Source organism: Suricata suricatta, chromosome 6 (assembly GCF_006229205.1).
Source record: "Suricata suricatta isolate VVHF042 chromosome 6, meerkat_22Aug2017_6uvM2_HiC, whole genome shotgun sequence".
Taxonomy (NCBI): domain Eukaryota; kingdom Metazoa; phylum Chordata; class Mammalia; order Carnivora; family Herpestidae; genus Suricata; species Suricata suricatta.
The window spans coordinates 37,458,614-37,480,876 of NC_043705.1; the positions used below are offsets into that span (position 1 = coordinate 37,458,614).

Below are 22,263 nucleotides of genomic sequence, written 5' to 3' on the forward strand. Positions count from 1 at the left end.
AAAAAAAAAAAAGACACTATTGCCTCTCACCTTGACTCAATACTCTGCAGACTCTGGGACCCCTTCCAGACAACTTCAGCACATACGGCCAAGCTGTTTTGTTGTGGTGGTCCACTCCCTCTCCTTTTTGGACCCTGACAGTAATTTCTCATAAAACTAAATGTCTCCTGATGAGTAAAACCTGCTTAAGAGAGAGAACTACAGTAATCTCACCTACCACGTTTTCTTCTAAGTAAACATATTTCTATTACAGAGGAATTGTTGTAGTTGAAATAATTTGGGTTGCAAAGTTAAAAGTCCCAAACTCTCTTCTTGCTTGTTCTACTTACTTGTTTTGTGATTTGGGATGTGTCATTAACTTCTTCCTGTTTGAAAGCATTATTGCCTTCTGCCTGTAGAGAGCTTTATACTACATGTGATTGCTTTTAATATGTGTATGTTTGTACCTAATTTATAAATAAATCATGTGCAGTGTAAAGCTTTCTACAAACATCAGTCATTTATTTAGCACTCAGTTATTTGCTGCCTTGTATTTGTTCCCCAAATGTTTCTTCTGTGTTTTCTCATCTCTAAAACTCATCTCAAGCTCGTGTGAGACTCGCTCCATCGTGGACACTATTTGTATCCTCTAAGGTCCTGAGGTGCTTGATTAACAGAGTCAACTGCTCTATCCCATTATTGGCCCAGTAGGTTCCCTTGACCTTCGACTCATCATTATCTTCCCCTCCTTTAGAAAGCCTTCCTGGGTGCTGTTGGTTTTTCTAGCATACTATCTCCTATGCATAGAAAATTGCAGTGTTGATATATTTATAATTTGAGAATGGTTTTAGTATAGACAGAACATGGAAATAATGATGGCAGATCCCCCCCAAAAAACTAAGAAATGATCAAATCACAATATATATAGAAAAAGAATCTGACAAAGGAAGAAAAAAGAAATGTCTAAGGGCCAAAATCTATCTGTGTTCACCAACATCAGGTTGGAAGTTGCCCAAACTATTGTCCTGAATGTCTGGTTAATGGGTCTATATGGATATTGATATATGATTCGTATATGAAATAATCTGTGGTATAAAAGCATTTATATTTCTTTCCATCCCCAGCTGTCTTAGTGAGAGGAGCCGCTGCCATGGCGCCCCGCCTACAATGGATGGTCCTGTGGAACTGCTCTAGCTTCCGGATCAAAAGGAACAAGCAGATGTACAGCACCGAGCCCAACAGGCTCGCAACTGTTTCTGCAACAATGGCCTGATCCACTACAAGACTGCGGGCACGGAGCCAGAGGCCTACGGCAAAGGTGTAGTGACAGTCGTGAAGCAGAGATCTGACCAGTGAAAACCCACCACCTCCTACGTGCAGAACAACATCGACAAGAACGCCCTGGCCACACTCAGCAACACCAGGCACAGGATCCGCAAGAACAGGGCCCACCCAGATCTGTGCAGGGCTGCCCTCTGCAGAACCAGCGCCGTCCTGCACAGCCGGCCCCTGCGCACCTGCCCGCTTCCTCCAAAGCAATAAAGATGTCAATTACTTAAAAGACAAAAACCTTAAGAATCATAAAATTAACAAACTGGCTTTGATTTTAGCCTTGACAAGAGCCTCATTTAAGTTTTCAAAGTACTTTTCATACAGAGTGAAATTTGGGACAAACCAACATGAAATATTAGGCCTGTACACGCATTTGTGTCTCATGCTGGCTTGCACAGAATCTCTTGTAAGTTCATGGAGCAGAATTTTGATATTCTCAAAGACCAAGCTCTAGATCACCGGATGGGAGCTTCTGTACTTACAAAACAATGAACTAGAAACTATTATAATGAAAAAAAGAAAAAAACTATTATAATGGTTTTGATCATACTAACGTCACACGATGGGGCCCTGCCTGAGGACATAGGCAGCTAGCATCCTCCGCCGAGGTGACCTTCTGTCATCTCCCTCAAAGCACAGTTATCATGGGATGGGTCCACATGGCTCAAATTACAGCAGGTGTTCTATGAATTAACTTTTTTTTTTAATTGTTAAACTCCAGTTCCTGAGCCATTTCCTTCAACAGCCTGAGGAGCTAGTGCAGACATACGGACATGAAACATGTCTGCTATGAAAGACAAATGGAAACCAAAGAAACTTGTTACTCTGAAAACAAAACAAAAAAAGATTGAGGAGGCCGATCTGGTTCAGGAAGTCTGAGGTGGGGCTTGAACAGCTGTGTCTCCAACAAGCACCGGTGAGGGCAATGCTTTCAAGCCCAACGACCTTGGAGTAGCAAGGTCAGAGAACTGAAGTCCAGGTGTCATAGGAAGTTTGACTTTCTCAGTAACTCAGCCAGAGAGCACCAAAGTAAAATCACCATAGTGAAGAGGGGATACAACATGTTTTGTGTGCTTTTTTGTTCTCTATTGGAAATTCAGTTTACAAGAGAATACTTTTCTACTGCATCCTTTCTTATCAGGCCTCGAGGGTGGGAGCAAAGTGGTTTATCAGTCTCTGACTGGTTTAATGTGCATAAGCTGTGGGTTCGGCTCCACGGACCCCCAGGGATACACACCACAGAAGCCGGGCCCAGAGGCAGAGAGCTACCAGCCTCCTGAGTGACCCTAAGAGTCAGGCCCAAGTAGAATGAGGCACCTTAATTTGAAATTTGCTGTGTGTCTTGGGGAAGAGCCCATGGTGACTAAAGGAACCATGGATTTCAGGATATGTACCTACCTCCATTTCCTGTCCACACCTACCCCTATTTTCAACAGTAAAGTTAGGCCTCCTGTAAGAGGCAACAGCTGCAGGAAAAGTGAGGGTAAAAAAAGAAGCAACTACATGATGCACCCAAGTAAAGGTGGGTTTGGAGGGTTTGTTTGTTTTTATTTTCCTGGTAGAACTGTCTTATGTAACTGTTAACAATTTATTATATTATTATATATTATACATTTATTATAAAGTTCAGTATTTTTCCATCTACGGGTTGCAGACCATTGGTGAACCATGAAATCCTTCATTGCCATGGGTCAGAGTCAGACTGTTTTAAAGCTGCCATAGGCATATCAAAGTTCAAAGGGGAAGAATTGGTTAATTAAACTTCTCAGTTACATGTGTCTGAGTTAAATTAGAAAATGCATTACCTACTGGGAATCAGGATCAAACATTTGAAAACACTGGACTATTGTTGGCTTTATGATAGAGAAAGGTTTTTTAAAGCCTTGTGTCTAATCTATTTTTATTATATTCACCTGGCATTGCCTTAATTAGTGTGGTCAGAGTAAGTAGCCCCTTCGGTTATTTCTCGGCCCTTTCCATTGTAAGTTTCTTGAACTCATGTAGCAAGTTTAATCCATACATATAATATTAAACCCCTTCAGGCTATAGGTCATGTTAACAGAGTCCAGTAAACCTACACTCTGAACTATTCCTAGGTGGTATTTAACCCACTCCTTCCCATTCACCCAGTTACTGGGAGCCCTCACGTCCCGGCTTTCACCCTACAAGGGCACCATCTTCTGGTGAAAAATTTGTCAGAAGAATGTTAAAGAGCTCTTACAACGTCCTCCTTATCCTAGTGAAGATTGCAATCCGCATCATTAAACACATCGACATTCTTTAGCACCCTGTTTTATCCAGGAGTCTCATTCTGTTCCCCATCTGAGAAGGGTCTTTCTAGTCCTTAGCAGTGAAAGGAGCTCATCTGTCCCTCCTGGTTTGCCGTTAAACTGAGCCGGTTTCAAGTTTCAGCTCCTCCTTGAATTCCAGCCTGCTGAGACTTCCCTCTAGAATCATCCAAAATGGAGCCTCTTACAGCTTACCCTGTAAGATGTTCGGGACCGAAAGCAAAGGCATTTGCAGTTTTGCTGTCTATGGTTCTATGCACAGTAATGCTATTTCTTCTACAGCTAAAATTCCTAAAACCTAAAATCAACAGCTTTTATACCTTTGAAGTGAAAGATGCAAAAGGAAGAACGGTTTCTCTGGAAAAGTTTAAAGGCAAAGTAAGTTGCATCTTCTGGTTTGGTTTTATTTTTTCCTACTGCTTGTTCATTTCTCTATTTTAATGGAATCAGTTTTTCATTGCTGAAGGGTCCTAAGTTACAATTTAGTCTTCAAAGTAATGTAATTAGTGTCTCACTGTGACCACCAGAGTTCTCATTGTGTATACATACAGTACTTCTAATTGACAAACTCTGATTATCCTGTTTTCAAAGGCATGCTGAATTAATACTTTAAGTTGTTTAGGAAATTTTTATAATTACTAATGTGAATATGGAGACATTAAAAAATGCTAATTCCATAAACTAGCAACATTAAAAAGCACTCTTAGTAATGATCATATTATCTTTTATCTTAAAATAAACCGTTGTTCTTGATGCTTTTTTAGTGGTAGTGATCTTTCACAGTGTTAAGTCGTGCATCCAGGTTACGATTTTCAACAAAATTGGGTATGTCTAAAAATACAAAATAATCATCAGCTTCAAAATGGTTTAGGATTTTAACTTCTTGCAGGATTTTTGTTGAATCTTTTTATTTGCTTCACTTTCCGGTTGGATTTTTTTCTTTTTCCGGGAGGTTGCACTAGTTGTAAACGTGGCTAGTGACTGCCAACTCACAGACAGAAATTACTTAGCACTGCAGGAGCTGCACAAAGAGTTTGGACCATTCCACTTCAGCGTCTTGGCTTTTCCGTGCAATCAGTTTGGAGAATCCGAGCCCCGCCCGAGCAAGGAAGTAGTATCTTTCGCAAGAAATAACTACGGCGCGACGTTCCCCATCTTCCACAAGATTAAGATTCTAGGATCTGAAGCAGAACCTGCATTCAGATTTCTTGTTGGTAAATATCTATTTTGCCTCACCAATTTAATGTTTTCAATTGCTTTTCCTTTTTAAAACAAATGTACCAGGACTGTACTCTTCTATTTCATTTGAAATCTTTTAAGTGGGAAAGTTTGGTAAAACCATCAAAGAGCCAGAATCTCTTCCTTGGTCACTTTCTAGAACTTATGCTTCTCTGAAATCAATGTTTTAACTTCTTGAATGGCAAAATAAGTCGATTCCAATCTATTTTATTCCTTATGATCCCTTTCCTGAAGAATTCACCTGAAATGTGGTCATGGCTATCTTCACAAAATACCTTAATTCCTCTTAACTGGCCCTTGGGGAAATGTCCCTCCCCATTACCAAAGGTATCCAGGTCTCCTGAATATTGCTGGGCATTATTAGACATATCTTTGTGGTTAACTTTATGTTGCCTTGTCTGAGATAGTATCTTCAAGGATGAATAATCTCTACATTTTTGCTAAAATTCAAAACAAGAATATAAGAAATTTCTTTGGAGGACAGTAGTGTTATGTTGTCTAAAATTAGGCTAGCTTCTGAAATCTGTTTAAAGATTTTCCAGGGTCAGTTAGCATAAAGGTAGGAAGATATAGTGACTGAGGGCATAGGTTTTAGCCACAGCCTACCTGGATTCAAGCCCCTGCTCTGTTAGTTTTTCTTGTAAAATAAGATTATCAGTAGTACCTACCTCCTAAGATTATTTGGAGGATTAGGGTGTTTATAGCAGAAGTAAAGTATTTATACGCTTCTTACACTATTCTAACCCTATTCTAAAGGACATTCGGGGACACCTGGATGGCTGAGTAGGTTAAGCGTCCTACTTTAGTTCAGGCTCTGTGCTGACAGCTCAGAGCCTGGAGCCTGCTTTGGATTCTGTGCCTCCCTGTCTCTCTGCCCCTCTCCGCTCATGCTCTGTCTCTGTCTCTCAAAAATAAATAAAGATTTTTTTTTAATTTAATAATAGTAGATGAAAAATAAAGACATTCAGCTAATGTCCTCTCCTCTGACCTACACAGATGACATCCTCAGTCCCTGTTTTCACTGTAGATAATTTGAGTTTTGATAAAACAATGACCTCAGTCGGGCAATCAAGCTTCCAGTCCAAGCAAGTGATGTTCTATAAACTTTAAGTGTGAAATCAGAATCTTTTTAAAACATTATATGGGGTGCCTGGGTGGCTCAGTCATTGGGCGTCTGACTTCGGCTCAGGTCACGATCTCTCAGTTTGTGAGTTTGAGCCCAGCTTCGGGCTCTGTACTGACAGCTCAGAGCCTCGAGCCTGTTTTGGATTCTGTGTCTCCCTCTCTCTCTGCCCCTCCCCAGCTCACATTTTTTCTCTCTCTCTGTCTCAAAAATAAACATTAAAATTTTTTTAAACATTATATTTAATTTTTAGGGAAAATTAACCTGCCCTTGTGTAATTGAAAAAGTAAGTGATTTAAGGTTTCAGTGAAGTTAGATGAAGCTCCAGAGACAAAGACTATAAGATCATAGCCAAATGAAAATTCGTTTTTTAAAGCTAGCCCAAATGGACCCAATGCGCATGTGTGCAGGTTTCGGTGAACAGGGCATCTGGGTGGGGAGGCCAGTGCTGGCTGAGGCTCAGACGTAGCAAGGCATGTGCTGAGGGACTGCACCGCCTGAAAGGGTGGCTTTTCCTAATGGACACGAAGATGTTTACATCAGGTAGAGAGAGCGTCGCCCTGGCAGGCATTTTCTTTAGAGACACGTTTGCCATTAGAGAAAATGGCAATTTTCCAAAGTGATTTTAAGATGGCTTTCATGTAATAATATGATGCTCACTCATACTGAGTCCTTGGTGTTTGCTCTAGTCAAAAATATTTTTCTCAAATAATGAAATAAATTAACTGCTTGGCACAGTACACCAAGTAAAACACAGTAAGTAATCAGGCTACTTTTTTTTGTGTTCCTAGTTTTAACCTGTGCTCCCCCACTGCTTCTTTCTCCCAGCCCCAAACAAAGTATCCCAACCTTCAAAACTCTATAGACAGCGGCTTCCGGCTACCTACTTCATCACTATTTCTGAAAGAATACTTAACACTTGTTACCTCTGCTTCCCCATCTCAGTTACCTTCTTAGATGTCTGGCTTCCTGCTCCATGAATCTCTTGAACCTAGCAGGTACCTGTGACTGCTACTTTGGCCCCTTCTCTCTCTTGTCTTCAGGTTCCTCTTTCCCATCCACCCTTAACTGTGCTAATTCTCAGGATTCTGCCACAGTCCGCTGGAGCTCTTCTTCTGTCCACACTCTCTCCTAAGCCCTAAAGCCATTATCTCCAGCTGCCGCCTCGGATAGAATGTTCCACATACACCTAAATCCCCTCCTGTACAAAAATGAATTTGTCATCTTCCTCCTAAAATCTGTGGGGAGTAGAAAGTGGGAGTAGGAAGGTCTAGATATCAATCCTGGCTCTGCCGCTCATTAACCATAAGACCTTGAGTCTAAGACTCCATTTTCCTCATCTGCAAATTGGGGTTAATGATAATACCCACCTCACAGGGTTGCTGTAGAGTTCAATGAAAGAGTCCATTTAAAGCAATAAGCATACATTACTGGGCACATAGTAGACACTAGATACATTTTAACTGGTTTATATTTTTTTCGCATGTTAGTCAATAATGCACATCAATTCTGGATAATGTAAATTGGAAAAACATTACATTTCTTACATACATTAAGATGTATCAAAGGGATCACAGACTTTCTCAATATGATTTAATACCATACATTAACTAACTAGAATTAAAAACTAGAACTAATGTTTCCTTTCCATTTTCCTCTACATAACATGTAACAATATTAAAACCATAAATGTCTTTAGTATGAAAAGAATTCCATACATGCTATTACCAAGGATCATTAGAACATCATTTTATTTTCAAAAATGTTAAAGTTTTGAGCTAGTGACACGATAAGGTTTTTTTTTAATTTTTTAAATGTTTAGTATTTTTGAGAGAGAGGGAAAAAAAAAAAACACTAGCAGGGGAGGGGCAGAGAGAGGGAAACACAGAATCTGAAGCAGGCTCCAGGCTCTGAGCTGTCAGCACAGAGTCTGACGTGGGGCTCAAACTCACAAACTGTGAGATCATGCATGACCTGAGCTGAAGTCAGACACTTAATCGACTGAGTCACCCAGGCACCCCGATTTTTGGTGGTTTAGATCAACAAATCTGAAATAAACTACTTTGTTTCATGATTCCAGATCAGTAGGATCATCAGTGAAATTACCAAATAGACAGAAATATAGTTACTCAGGCTTGGGTTTTGCCTTGTTTGGGTGTTTTTTTCATTTTGTTTTGCTTTTGACATTATGACAATCTTAGAAGTTGATTCTAAAGTTATAACTTACATAGATACTAATAGAAATGAAAATCTTGACAGAATAAAATTATGCTTATGATAATATATTCTGGTATTTTAGATTCTTCTAAGAAAGAACCAAGGTGGAATTTTTGGAAGTATCTGGTCAACCCGGAGGGTCAAGTTGTGAAGACCTGGAGGCCGGAGGAACCCATTGAAGTCATCAGGCCTGAGATAGCAGCTCTAATTAGACAAATGATCATAAAAAAGAAAGAGGACCTATGAAAATGCCAGTAAGTCATTCAAATGCAGTAGTCAGAACATAGAAATGTCTTGCTGAGGGGCTTGGTCTCATTATAGATAGTCTGACAATACGGCCCTGAAGGATGGGTTTTTTGTTTGTTTTTAGGATACCGTGCCAGTGAGTGGTAATGAACGTCCCAGGACAGAGATGTTACCCTAAGCAAAAATAAAGAGTAGCTCAAAAATCAAAATGAAATATACTAAATATTTCATCTGATTACACTAAGTAATTCAGATACATAGTCATCAATGTGTTTCAATATCCTGTTTGACTTGACTTTTTCCAGGATTGTACTTGATGGAAATGCCAACCCCCTAGACCACTGTTTGAATCCAAGACACTGTGCGTGACTGAATTTTCTGGATTAACTGTAAATGGCTATTTTTATGTAATAAAATACAAAATAAACTTTGAAAAAAATGTTAAATACATAGAGTTACTAATCTTTTTTCCCATTTCTTTTTTTTTTTAATGTTTTATTTTTGAGACAGAGAGCGATAGAGTATGAACAAGGACAGGGCAGAGAGAGAGGGAGACACAGAATCCGAAGCAGGCTCCAGGCTCTGAGCTGCCAGCACAGAGCTGGATGTGGGGCTCGAACCCACAACTGTGAGATCTTGACCTGAGCCAAAGTTAGACACCCAACTGACTGAGCCATCCAGGTGCCCCAAGAGTTACTTTTCCTATGTATTTTTGTTTCAGATACAGGATTTTAGTTGTTTTAGTTTTTTTTTAAGTACAGGTTTGTTGTATGTTTTACTGTATCTGTCTGAAAAGTCATTTATAAATGACACTATCCTAACATTTGAAAAAGACATCATCACTTTCAGTATTTCTCTATTATTTTCCAGAAGCAACCCAAATTTTATAAATAGAATATTAACTGCTGAGTAGAAATCCCAAGTATAAGAAAAAGGCTATGAGTGTAGAATTATTTAGTTCAATTCTTTATATATTAATGTTGGTTGCTAATATATTCATATTAGATTAGCCATTTGGGAAGAATTCAGTGCTATATTGTTCTGATGGCTGAAATAAAATCAAGTCTAAATAGTCAAAGGTCTGGATATAAAAAAGGGAGGAACTATAATCACAGCAGTCTTAAGCATCAGCAATCACTGAACTTTGGATAGTCACAACATGCTTCTTCTCCCAGAGTCATAACTTTTAGGTTCTGTCCATCTTCTCATTATTGGCTGAAAGAGCAACCTGCTAAGTTGATGAGGGCTAATTATTGCCCCACGAAATATATACTCATTTCATGAGATGAATAGGAAGACTAGGGCTAAAGAGAACAAAAAAGTAAAAAGGCAGTCATGTAAAATTTGGCCAAGAAGAAAGACCCAATCTAAAGAGGTGTGAGTAAGCCCCCAAATTCTGTCCTGATTAATGAAAGTAAAGATGTTTTTTATGATAAAATCAGTAATGCTACCTCAGCACACAGTTCTGTGCAAGTGTTTAAAGTCCTTGGAGAAACCTAACATATTTCCTGAAGGTGTCTTAAGTGAACAGGACTGGAATCAGTACTAATCTGAATTGTTTTTGAAAAAATAACAGCCACCCAGCAAGCCTATCTGTCCGTTGCAGTTTTGCTCCAAGAGCATAGAAGCAGATTGAACTCTGAGCCTATAAGCAAAATTTTGTGAAGGGCAAACTCTCCTACTGTTGTTCCCAGAGCATTCTTGCCATACACCCCACTTACAACAAGTGCCACAGGACTGCTGCTGCAGTGGGGGACGACCAGGACTGCTCAAAGTCCCCAGGTCTCTCCAAAGCCATATAAAGGGAGGTTTTACTTCTCGATCTCCAATCTTGGGTTCTTTATTCAACCCACAGTCTCCACTACAGTCAGCACTTGATTCTCTCCCCTTCCCCTTTGGGTATGCAGGGAAGGCAGGTAGGGATTTGAAAGTGTGGCATGTAGGTGTCCATTCAGGGTTCTGTAGCAATTGGGCTCTGTGTGCTAAGAGGGTGTAGAGCCATTTACTGATGTGCTGCTCAATCCATAACTCCAGTGTCTTATATGAATTCCGCCAGGTACAGATACGTAAAGAGAAAAAAATGCATCTTTCTTGAATTGAGCGTATCTACCCTGTCTTGGCATCCAAAAGCCTTGGACATAGACTGCTACTGTCTAAACTGAGGAAAATAACATAAAAACAGCTGGCATCACATAAAAAGGTATTCATGGACAAAGGGACAACATCAAATTCATTTATCGTGGTCAGTAATTCATTGGCTTGAAGTTTGTTTTGGTTTAGTTGGAAGGTGGAACGGAGTATTTCCTTCTCACTCCTGATCTTTATCTCCCACCAGACACAGCTATAGTGTTGGAGTTTGGAATAAATAGGAGTTTGCCTGAAATATACCATGAAAGTCATACTTCATTTTTGAAAATGCTTAATAATTAGCGTAATCTTCATAATGTGTATGCCTGCCTAAAGATAATTCCTAGTGATTGTGGTATCCATAGCCTACACACAGTGGCGGCTGGGAAATCACAACCATCTCTCTGGAGGGTGGGTCCCAATTTGCAGCATTTGCCAGTTTCCATGGTATAAATGCTCCCACATGGCCGACTATCATCTACCAATCGTTTAATAACTGGCATGTCAGATTTCTGAAAATGTAACACTCAGTTCACACAAACCACTTTGTGTCGGCTCCAGAATACAAACGCTTTTAAAAATCAGACTTGATTCAGTTATCGTAAGGGTCTCCAAAGAGATAAATCTAGAGCAAAGACATATATTATTTATTTTTATTATAAATACACTGTTTCGGTAGCTTATATGAAAATGTGGAAATACAGTCACTGAAATAGGAAAAGCTGCTAACAACATCTATATAATCACAGTTAAATCTAATGATTTCACTGGATTGTCTACAGGTAGACAATCTATATTTTCAACACATTAACTCTTTCAAGACTACCCTGCAGAAACTAAGAAGTCTTGAGTGGTTCCTGTTCAAAATATCACACTCATTCATGGTGTTTCTTTGCCGGTGGGGCGGGGGGATGGGGATGTTTGGGTGTGGCGATAGTGTAAACACTCTGTCCTTGTGTATTTCTCCCCTTGATTACATCTTTCCCTTGGGATAATAAAATTCTACCAACTGTCACGCCTAGAAACTAACCTACCCCACCCTCTCCACTCTTCTCTTCCTTCCTCTCACTGAACTGGTAAGGTCATACCTTGCAGAGTGAAGCATTCTCTTTTTAGAGGAAAGGAATAGAGTAGCTTTGATGTCCCAAGTATGGATTTCTGTCTTTCCCTCTGACCCCTCTGGAAATATTCCTCATTTGAACGTATATATTCATTCTCCTCCTTATCCACTGATCTCCTTAATTTATCTTTAATGCATTCCATTCTCTCTCCTTTCTCATCATCTCACAAATATGGAAGTGAACAACAGCTTTAAATATGTATTGTTTTTTAAAACAAATTTTTTTTAATGTTTTATTTATTTTTGAGACAGGGAGACAGAGCATGAGCAGGGAGGGGCAGAGAGAGAGGGAGACACAGAATCTGAAGACAGGCTCCAGGCTCTGAGCTAGCTGTCAGCACAGAGCCAGACGCGGGGCTCGAACCCACGAATGTGAGATCATGACCTGAGCCGAAGTCAGACGCTCAACCGACTGAGCCACCCAGGCGCCCCAAATATGTATTGTTTATTGAGTATAAATGTTTGCATTTTATGTCTCATTCTTTAGTTTAAAAAAAAATTAAACACAAAGGCCGAGCCTTCTAAACTTGGTAGGTTTTATTTTTATCAACAAGTCAGTGACTTTCCATAAAAAATAACATGTTGAAATTTAGCCTTTTAAGAAAAAAAGATGAAAACAATATTTACATGGAAGGGATCCTTAAACACGAACAAATGCTGAAAATGGAATGGGCAACAAGGAAAAGAGGATATAAAAGTAGCAAAATGCATAAAGAATCAAATTAAATGTATCAATCTCCCATGGTTTCAATGTTTAAACTTAAATAAGGTAAGAATAAAAATTGTTAAATCAGTAATTTGTAATTCACTATAGTAGGCTGTAATATATTTCTCGCATCTCACTTGGAATATAACTAATTGACGAGACCACCTAAAGTCAGCTTCGTGAACTTGCTACCCACAAATGCCCACACAAAGAGCATTGTGTGTCTGGGACCCATCAAGTTCCTTACACTGTGGCATGGGCCAAAATGGCCTCCAAAGGAATCAGAAAAGATTTAAAAAGATATGGTACAGTTAGTTCTTCCCACTTCACAAGTTAAATCTCATGCTCTATTCCAAATATTTTATGAATCTGTCTATTTTATGAGACTTTACAGAAAACCAAGTGAAAAATTCAGGCAAATCTTTCACTCAATTTAACTGCATCCCTCAACCCCACCCCAAAATTTCTACTTTTCTTGATCTTTCAAGTGAAAATGTTTGAGTTGATTGACTCATCTTCAAAGTTACCTCAATTCTCCCTTCAGCTGGTACATACACCTGCTCTGATGGCATGTTAAGAAAACTGATTATCTAGAAAGAATACATTTTTACATTTCAAAGTGTCATTGTAGTCTAAATTTTATATTAAAATCAATATTAAAAATGTAATTTCACAAATACTTTCCTACCGTGTACCCAGGACTCCAAAAATACTACTTGGAAAATTTTGTTAAGAATTAATTATATTGGGGGTGCCTGGGTGGCTCAGTCAGTTGAGCATCTGATGTCAGCTCAGGTCATGATCTCAGGGTTCGTGGGTTTGAGCCCTGTGTCAGGCTCTGTGCTGACAGCTCAGAGTCTGGAGCCAGCTTCAGATTCTGTGTGTGTGTCTCTCTCTCTCTGATCCTCCCACACTTGCACTCTGTCTCTCTCTCAAAAATAAATAAGGAGAAGCACTGAGTGTTATACGGAAACCAATTTGACAATAAACTACTATAAAAAATAATTTAAAACTTGAAGTTTTTTAATTTTTAAAAATTTTTAAAAATTAAAAAAAAAGAATTGTATTGGTTTCTTCACCATTTATAGCCTTGTCAATAGTATTATAATTATATTATATAATAATATAATAATCATAGCAAAAAGTACACACATGCACCAAACACACCCACTAATTACAGAATTGTACTCTGATGTTCATTGTATATGCAATAGGATAGCAGTTGCATGTTAGCTGATGCCATTCACATATTCAACCAGCTAACAATACACTGCCAACCCGTCACACACCGGAAACCAGTGCAGCTTGTTAACGAGAAGAATTTATCCAGAAGCAAGTGGCAGGGTAGTTGTGGCTGCCAAACTGACCCAAAGCAGCCAGCTAACAATACACTGCCTACCTGGCTCAGGTCACCGCTGCTTTTCCTGGTCCATGAGGTCACTGAAGCTACTCTATGCGATAGGCAACACAGAAGCAACACTGTAATCTTAATAGTCACATAAAAGAAAACTTATAAACAAAACTTGTTACTCCAAAACTATTATAGGGGCGCCTGGGTGGCTCAGTCGCTTAAGCGTCTGGCTTCGGCTCAGGTCATGATCTCACGGTTTGTGGGTTCAAGCCCCGCGTTGGGCTCTGTGCTGACAGCTAGCTCAGAGCCTGGAGCCTGCTTCAGATTCTGTATCTCCCTCTCTCTCTCTGACCCTCTCCTGCTCACGCTATCTCTCAAAAAAAAAAAAAAATTAAAAAGAAACACACACACACAACTATTATAAAAAGAAAAACAATATTTTTAAATCTCATCAAAAATTTAAAAAGAAAATCTTTCCGAACCCTTGCACTTGGCTATTCCAAAGTAAATGCTTGGATACCAAAATATGGTTTTGCAGTACAAGTGAATTAACGAAGCTTTTCCAGTTATTTCTCTTTACTGACCAGAAGACCAGTTGTCTGCATTAGGCAGCAAAGTATTTAAGAGTCATGGCAATACATAATTTGGGCATAAAAACAAAATTGTAGCTATTTTGGAAGGAAAAATCAATATTAAGGTATCTAGGGACTTCAGTTGTCATTATTTTGTCTCCCATTATAAATAATATTAGCCACTGCGTTCTGAAAGGGCTATTATGTGTTTGACTTGTGTCACCACTTAAATATTGCAAAATTTAACAAAGATTAAGAAAAAATCTCTAAAAATGTTAATGAGTTTGAAACTAGAAACTATGAGTAAAGTTTAAAAGATTAAGAACAATTTCATGTTGAGAGAAGGTGAATGGTGATTATGAGAGATATAAAGCATTTGAGGACTGTTGATGTAGTAAAAATAAGAAAAACTCATTTATATTTGTTTTATGCTTACACTGATTAAGAGAGAAGCGACAGGCTTTGGCTTCAGACTTTAAAGGAGTAAAAGTAATATATCAGATCAATTTTAATCTAAAGACCGACCTTGGATTAGGCCACTTCTCCCGCTTGTCCACAAGATGGCACCATTTCCATTTCTTTTGGGGGCAAGCTTTTAAATGCAAGAGGAAAGTACAACTCGCAACTGTTAAAATTAAATTGTAACAGTCAGCTAGCAATGCGCTGCCTACATCTAAGCTTCATCCTTTTCTGTTGAGCCAAAAACTAGAAAAGCGCCATTGATACACAGATGATTATTATTCAGGGAGTTTCAGTTTCTTAAATATGGACGGTAGGGGAGAGTGTATAATTAGACTCTGTAGTTAGTGATATTTTAGGAGACTGATTTTTTAAATTTTCATATTCTCAGACCAGGCCATACTTTCAACAAGTATCTTCTTTAGGAAGAATCAGTTTGTTCAAAATCAGAATTAAGAGAACTACGGCAAGCACTAGACGCTTACCTTGGAAGAACCTTGACTTCTCTTTTGCTTCATGTCTTTGGCGAGCACCCGCATGATGTTCTCCTTCGAAAATATAGATCACATATGGAGAGAAGAACAATTTTTTAAAATCATGTTAGGCGTGGAATGTTTCTAGAGCCTCAGCTTGTCCAACCACATTTACTCATAGACACCTCTAGAACGCAGATTACACATTGCAAAATGAAGGATCGGGGTTTAGAGTTTGTACTACCTCTTGATCCTCAGCAGATATTACAAACAGTGCCTTCGACAAGAAGCCCCTTTAGAGAGTTGGGGCTGGGAAACAAAAGGACGTTACTCACCCACAACATCTCTTCTTCTGTCCGGACCCTCCGCCGGGCGGTGCGCTCCAGTTTCCACTCCATCTCCGGAGGACTCTGCCCTACCTGGTGTTTGGCCTCACCTCGATCGGCTCTGGTTTTCCACCCAGTCTAAGCCAGTCTTGACGCCTAATCCTCAAACCTCTAGTCTCACCCCCAGGACCATCACTTTTCACTCTTAACCTCCATTTCCCCATTCCTCCCCCAGCTCCTAGAGAGTATTCCCCAGGGTACTGTTTAAAAAGCCGGCGGGGCGGCAGCCGGAGCGGGAATCCCCCTCGCCCTCTTCTCATTGGCCAGCGCTGCGGTGACGTCAGAGTTCGGGAGGGATTCCCCGGCGCGCTCCTCCGCGCGCCTCCACCTCCCCGCGCAGCCTCGCCTCCGCCTGCTCTTTGTCCGCGGAGGCGCGCACTGGAGCGCCAAGCTTTGCCGCGAGCCTTGGCGGGCCTGAGCTGGGCCCGGCGCCGAGGGCTGTCACACCAGCAGGAGACCGGGGGGTTGGCGGGCGAAGAAGCGGGTTCTGTGAGTTCACGTTCTTTCCATTTTCGGGGGGGGGCGGGGGGAGAGGGAGAATGTTTCGTTATAAGGGAACTTTCTCTCCGTTGGTAACGGTCACGGTTTGTGTAGACCATAGATAATAGGAGGTAATCCCCCAACGGGTTCATCAGCTCTTGCTCCGTTGTCAAATAGGCAGGAGAGAACGTGGCAAGAGTTCTGTGCTGATGAGAAGGCGGAGCATTGACATATGTATTCAATAAGTGCTTCTCTGCTGTGGTCGTTTGGAAGTGATCAGGTTCTTTCACTTGAGCTCTGGGCTATCTTCCCAAACAAGAGGTGGGAGAGTTGGTGAAAGCTGGCGACTGGGAGCCTCTCATGAGGAGTGAAGAGCCAGCAAGAAAGCTGAGCAGACTGGAGGCTTAGTAATAAAGGAGAGGATGATGTTGGGGGTTAGGTCAGGGGTTTAGATGGAAATGACAAGGGGCCAGATGGGCTGTGCAGCCTTAGCAGCCCCACCTGAGCTGCCATATGGCAGGAAGGGAAACCGTGTCTGGGAAACTTCTGACAGCTTGGCAGCCAGCTTTCCCTCCCCACAGCCTCCTCCTTACCTCCCCCCATTTGACATTGGACTACTTACTCCTGCTCTCATGCAACATGCAGGTTTGTGCATTTTACCAGGGAAAGGATCCATAGATACTCAAAAGAGTCAGTGATTTATAAACAAAACAGCAACAAAAAAAACCCTGAACTTACTCTCCTGTTTTCCTTCTTACTGAAAGCAAGAAAAATTGACATCAAGGCTGAGACCTAATCTTGGACCAGTTTTCCATCTACAGTAATAAAGGCTAGGGGAAATGCTGCACAGGGTAACTTAGTCAAATGAGGTTTACTAAATGCTTCATAGCCAAATGGATTGAAATATCTAAATTTCACCCACAAGTATTTCACCTTCCTTGCAGTGCATCGACTTCCAGTAAATCTTTTCAGCAAACACGGAGGCTAAATAAAGCGAAATATTGGCTGAGATTCAAATGTATTGTTAAAGATCAGTTTTGCAATTTCAGCTAAAATTAGCAGCATATTGGAAACAAAATGGAAGACTTTTTGTTCTATTTTTGTCAGCATATTGGAAATAAAATAGAAGACTTTTTCTATTTTTAAGTACCATTTTACATGTACCATTTACCAGGGAAAGGACTCATAAATAACAGATACTGAAAAGGGTCAATGATGGGCACAAACACGGGAGTAATAAATCCAGTTCAATTAATGAGCTTGTAAATTCATGTAAACTGTGATTTTAAAATCCATGTCCTTACAAGCATTAAGAATAGTGAATTATTCTTTTAAAATTCAGCTACCCATAATGCATTTATAAATTCCATTTTAGTCACTAATTGCACAGCGTACCACACAGCCTCCAAATTCCTTTTCCCCCTAGGTTAAAGCAGAAAAGTAAAAGTATTTTCTTTTAAAAATAAGTTATTGTGCACTTAAATATCCATATTGAAATTTAACAGGAATGATGAAAGTAGAAAAATCACCATGGCAAACACCTCTGTACTAACTGTTGCAGTCAAGGATCATGGATGGTCATACTGGTGTGCATAGGATGGGGGTGTCTGCTTCTTATGACCTGATGCAAAAAGAAAAATCCCAACTTTTCATTGGACAAACCTGGTAGCCACCACCTTAACCAAGAAATAAACTAACTTCACCATTAATGACATGTTGACATCTGTGCCTCCTGATATGATGTACTAGAAAGGGCACAGCATAACTTATTTAATATTTTTGCCCAAAAATGCATAACCTGAATTAAAAATGAGAAAATCCTAAAGAAACCAAATTAAAGGACATTCACAAATGGGCCAGTAGTATTCTTCAGAAGTATAGTCATGAAAAGAAAAACTGAGAAACTATCACAGATCAGAAGTATCTATGTAAAGCATAACAATTAAATGCATGGTGAGATCTGAGATTGAATCCTGGACTGGTGGGGGTGGAGGGAGGGACATTTATTGCATAATTATAGAAATCTGAATAATATCTTAAATTAGTGAACAGAGTAGTAGTAATGCTAATTTCCCACATACTCAATGTGTTACAGTGGTGTTAAATGCTAACGTCTGGGGAAGTTGGGTAAAGGATATAATGAAATTATTTGTACCATTTTTGTAATATTTTTCCAAGTCAAATTATTTCAAAATAAAACTTAAAGAAAGTAATTATGTGGGCATGTTCATAGGACACTATGGCATTAACTAAGAGAAAATTAAAATATCCTGTAAACATTTTATCTTCATTTTTATCAAATACAGTTTAGGAATAATGTCTAATTCATACATGTATGTGCCTGGGGTGATTTACTATCTTCAGAGTGTTTTCTCCTTTCAAGAGGGTTTTGCAGGCAGATCTGTGATAAGGATCAGGGCTGTGTGGAAGATTTTTCCACAAAAGCCAAGGCCAATTCCAAGGATGTCCGGTGAAGGGGACAAGAGGTGAAGCAGAGAGAAGGGAGAATGGCCAGGCACTTGTCTTGACTCCTATCTGGCCTGCTGTCTGAAAGACTGAACAGGTCTCTACCGATGGGAGGCCAAGAGGATAAACAAACTTGCCCGGTGCAGATTTTTTTTTCAATTACATAATCACATTTTCTTCCCAACTAATAATGTTAATAATCTCAAATACACAATGCACAGTCAGCTCCCTTCTTCTGACCTCCCTGCTTACTCCTGTCCCCACATCCCCGTCAGACCTTTTCCAGTGCATTTACATACGTAAGTGTGTACTCATAGTCTGACGCTGTGCATCTTCCTATGTAAACGTGATATTACTATACTTATCGTTTTGCACCTTGTTTTTACTTCACTGTATTCAACTGCAAACTGGAGAGCTTCCCGAGCCTCAGCTCCAACTGCCGGTTCTCACGCCCCTCATGCCAGTCGTGGTGTCTCCCGCTTGGCTTGCGCCCCCACCTGTCTGCAGTGCCAGCCCGCCCTGGCTCGCGCCCCACCTCCCACGCCAGCCAGACCGCTCTGGAGCCCGCCTACCCGACCAAAAGGACCGTTGCGGTGCGTCCCAACCGTCCCTGGGGCACAAGGCCACCAGGTGGGGGTGCGGGGAAGCGCCATTCCTGGCGGGATCCATTCAGCTCACGCCCACATGGGATGGTAGAGACAGGAAGTTAGCGGAAGGGAAAAGTTGGGGAAAGAAAGGGAAGGAGACCAGCATGTTCTGGACTGATCAACTGAGTGTGTCTGCTCCCAATTATATATAGCTCAAAATAGCAAGTGGGAAGGAATAAATGAATCCCTTATAATTCAGATTATCAGCAGGACTTGAAAAAGTAACTTTTAAAGATTCTACCAAATAAAAGCCTCCATTAGAAGAGTAGTCAATAAAATGCCACATCACCTCTGGTCACATGGACTTACTACTTTTTCAGTTATAAGTCGTTTTTGTACGTGCATATTTTTCGGTTACCGCCTGATATCTAAGTCAGGATCTGTCCTTTAAAATATATTTGTCCATGATACCCCAAGCTAATGAATTTGCCCAGCGTAAAGCGTGAAATCACTCCACCTCCAACTACTTATCTTCTTTTATGTATTTTTCCCTTATTGCTCTGCTTAAGGTAGCTCTTGCATAGAGCACTAAGATGCTTCCCCAGAATTGTAAGGAATGTAAGGAAAATATAAAATTGAAATCAGTACAAATCTGTATAAACTATGGCTAAAGTGAGGTATATGAACATGGTACCCCCTCAAAGAGGGCTCATGAATGCTGTAGACTTAAAAATTCTTTTACTAGGGGCCCCTGGGGGGCTCAGTCAGTTAAGCATCTGACTTCGGCTCAGGTCATGATCTCGCAGTTTGTGGGTTTGAGCCCCATGTCAGGCTCTGTGCTGACAGCTCAGAGCCTGGAGCCTGCTTCACATTCTGTGTCTCCCTCTCTCTCCGCCCCCCTCCTCTGCTCACACTCTGTGTGTATCTCTCTCTCTCTCTCTCAAACAGAATTGAGAATCTTTCTTATTCCCACTCTCCTTAAACCATCTTTTTTCTGGCTCCATGCACCCTGTTCCCAATATCCCTAACTTCTTCATGGAGCAAAGTCAAAATCAGCCTTCTTTAACACTTTCCCTTCCCATAAGCCAACCCCAGATGTCAAGGACAGCCATTTTCACTTCTACAGTGTTGATTACATCTGCCCTCTTGTTGAATTATTACAGTAACCTAATTGATAATTCAATATCTAGTCTAGTCCCCCGAATTCCATTCAACATGTTTATTTGCACAGAACAACTTCCATACACCACGTAAAGCAGTGAGGATCCAGTGATAAAGTTGTAAAAGGCAATATGCATTATCTTTACAGAATTGAATTTCTCCCCTGCTTCAAATCCCTGTAAGGATGTTCCTTACACACAGAATTCAGTTCCAAACTTTCTAGCTGACATGCAAGCCCTCTACACCTCAACTTCTATCTTTCTTTCGTCATTTGCGACAATACCACCGGTATATTCTGTTCCCCACAAGGTAGTTGATGCTCAGCACTCTCCTGCCTTCAGGCTACCTCTCTTGTTGTTGCTGTTGTTTGTTTGTTTGTTTGTTTGTAAGGGAAATGTGGGGCTCATGCTCTACTGGCTAAGAGAGCAAAGCACCCCACCCCCAGGCTACCTCACTTATGAGGGTTTTGTGTGTGTGTGTGTGTGTGTGTGTGTCTTCTACCAATCTTACCCTTGAAATTGCAGTTCCCTATGCCAAAACCCTTCTCAAATCTCCCTAATTCTAACTTTTTCTTCCCTATGTTCCCATAGCATTTTGTTTGTATCTTTAGTCAGCTTAATTCCAGGTTTTCTGTTTATATAAGTATATTGTAAGCTCCAAGAATACAAGGATCTTGTCTTTTTCATCTCTGTATCCTCCAGAGAATGGCTCAGTGTTTTGTACATAGTAAGCTTTTTACATAGTACATTTTCAATAACTTTACAGAACTGATTTATAGATGAGATTAGAACCATTCCCAAATCATGGAAATAGGAATATAGAGTCACAAAAGAAGGACCTTAATATGGCTATGACTAGAAAGTAATACACCCAATTTTAAGACAATTATGAGTTAAAGGGTTTAGTGAAAAGCAAAGGTGCTTGGAATAAGGTAGATTTGGGTCTCCCTATGCCTGCCACTTGCTAATCATGTCCCTTGAAACACGTTATTTCACCCCTTTAAATCTCAGACTCCTCCATTGTAAAGTATAATAATTACTGTCTACTGTACAGATTGATAATGAGATTCAAGAGAGATATTATAAAACCCCTGAAAGTAAAAATTCTTTCCTTTGAGATGAAGTGATGGTACTTAGATGGCTAATTTAATAGAGTATTTGGATAATAAACATGTCTCTGTAAAGCACTGGCCAGAGGCTAGTATTCTTCAGTCCAGAGCCTACGCAAAGTAGGTGTCTGACACATATTAGGTGGTCAAGAAATAGTATCTAAGTGAACAAATTCCAAACTCAGGTCCAGCTCTCTAAATAGTAATACTCTAAATCAAGAGAATCCATATAGCTACTCTAGTTTGATGGTTATATACATATTTTAAATATGATCCAATTTATATATAAAAATATATACATATATTTATATATACTTTAAATATGATCCAGTTCTGCGCTTACCAGGCAACTTTTTGATTTATGACTTAAGCCTGTCTGGAAAGTCTTACCCCTGATACAAAAGTGATCCCACTCTAGACAGTTACATATCTACAGTTGTACATGAATCAGTTCTTGTTTATCCACCAGATTTGAGCTTGGTAGATCAGTACTGCATAATTGCAATGAGTTGGTGATCATTCTGGAGAAGTGGAATGGATGCAGAGTGGTGAAAAGAACAGTGGAGTCCACTCTGCTGTTCACTCACTCCGTAATTTTGGCCACATTACTCCTCCCCACAAAAAGTCAAATTACAAAATGAGGAGAGAGTAGCCAGAGTGGACGCTAACATATTTCTTGCCTCTGCATCATACAGTTGACAAATTACCACCAAAGTGACCTCCACATGGTATCCCCGAGCTGGGAAACTGACTGAAATCAGCCCGTCATCCTTTCACTGTGTGTGATCACAGCAACGCTAAAGCCCCTCCCCCTGCCAGAACTCCCACCAGCACTTGAGAAGT

General features: G+C 40.2%; 2 protein-coding genes and 1 pseudogene across 9 annotated transcripts in view; 2 read left to right on the top strand and 1 right to left on the bottom strand.

The window, feature by feature from the left end:
* LOC115294381 overlaps positions 1-1,598 on the top strand; it is a 13,036-nt pseudogene extending 11,438 nt beyond the window's left edge.
* CDC20B (cell division cycle 20B) overlaps positions 1-19,019 on the bottom strand; it is a 49,537-nt gene extending 30,518 nt beyond the window's left edge. The window contains exons 1-3 of one of the 4 annotated variants that reach the window (XM_029942228.1): positions 18,940-19,019; positions 17,021-17,082; positions 15,245-15,307 (exon numbers count right to left, since the gene is read on the bottom strand). In XM_029942228.1, coding sequence (XP_029798088.1) covers positions 15,245-15,307; positions 17,021-17,047 — 90 coding nt within the window. In that variant the 5' untranslated portion in view covers positions 17,048-17,082; positions 18,940-19,019. Of the gene's footprint in view, positions 1-15,244; positions 15,308-15,567; positions 15,734-17,020; positions 17,193-18,939 lie in introns of those variants that run through there. The other 3 variants (XM_029942230.1, XM_029942229.1, XM_029942227.1) reach the window with 3 other exon arrangements.
* GPX8 (glutathione peroxidase 8 (putative)) lies at positions 3,765-8,870 on the top strand. 5 transcript variants are annotated; one of them, XM_029942236.1, is made up of 5 exons: positions 3,765-3,797; positions 3,882-3,977; positions 4,552-4,813; positions 8,261-8,432; positions 8,549-8,870. In XM_029942236.1, the coding sequence occupies exons 1-4, from the start codon at positions 3,774-3,776 to the stop codon at positions 8,422-8,424; spliced, it is 546 nt and encodes a 181-aa protein (XP_029798096.1). In that variant the 5' UTR covers positions 3,765-3,773; the 3' UTR covers positions 8,425-8,432; positions 8,549-8,870. The 5 variants fall into 5 exon arrangements, with proteins under 5 accessions (XP_029798096.1, XP_029798092.1, XP_029798093.1 ...); XM_029942232.1 differs by having other exon boundaries at positions 3,766-3,977; XM_029942233.1 differs by having other exon boundaries at positions 3,766-3,977; positions 8,730-8,870.
* Positions 19,020-22,263: the final 3,244 nt, after the last annotated feature.

Excerpts from the sequence above, each read along its gene's own strand:
- GPX8 (XM_029942232.1), top strand. The coding sequence starts at position 3,774 with ATGGAGCCTCTTACAGCTTACCCTGTAAGATGTTCGGGACCGAAAGCA. Across the intron at positions 3,978-4,551 it reads TGGAAAAGTTTAAAGGCAAA|GTTGCACTAGTTGTAAACGT; the intron begins GTAAGTTGCATC and ends TTTTTCCGGGAG. Across the intron at positions 4,814-8,260 it reads TGCATTCAGATTTCTTGTTG|ATTCTTCTAAGAAAGAACCA; the intron begins GTAAATATCTAT and ends CTGGTATTTTAG.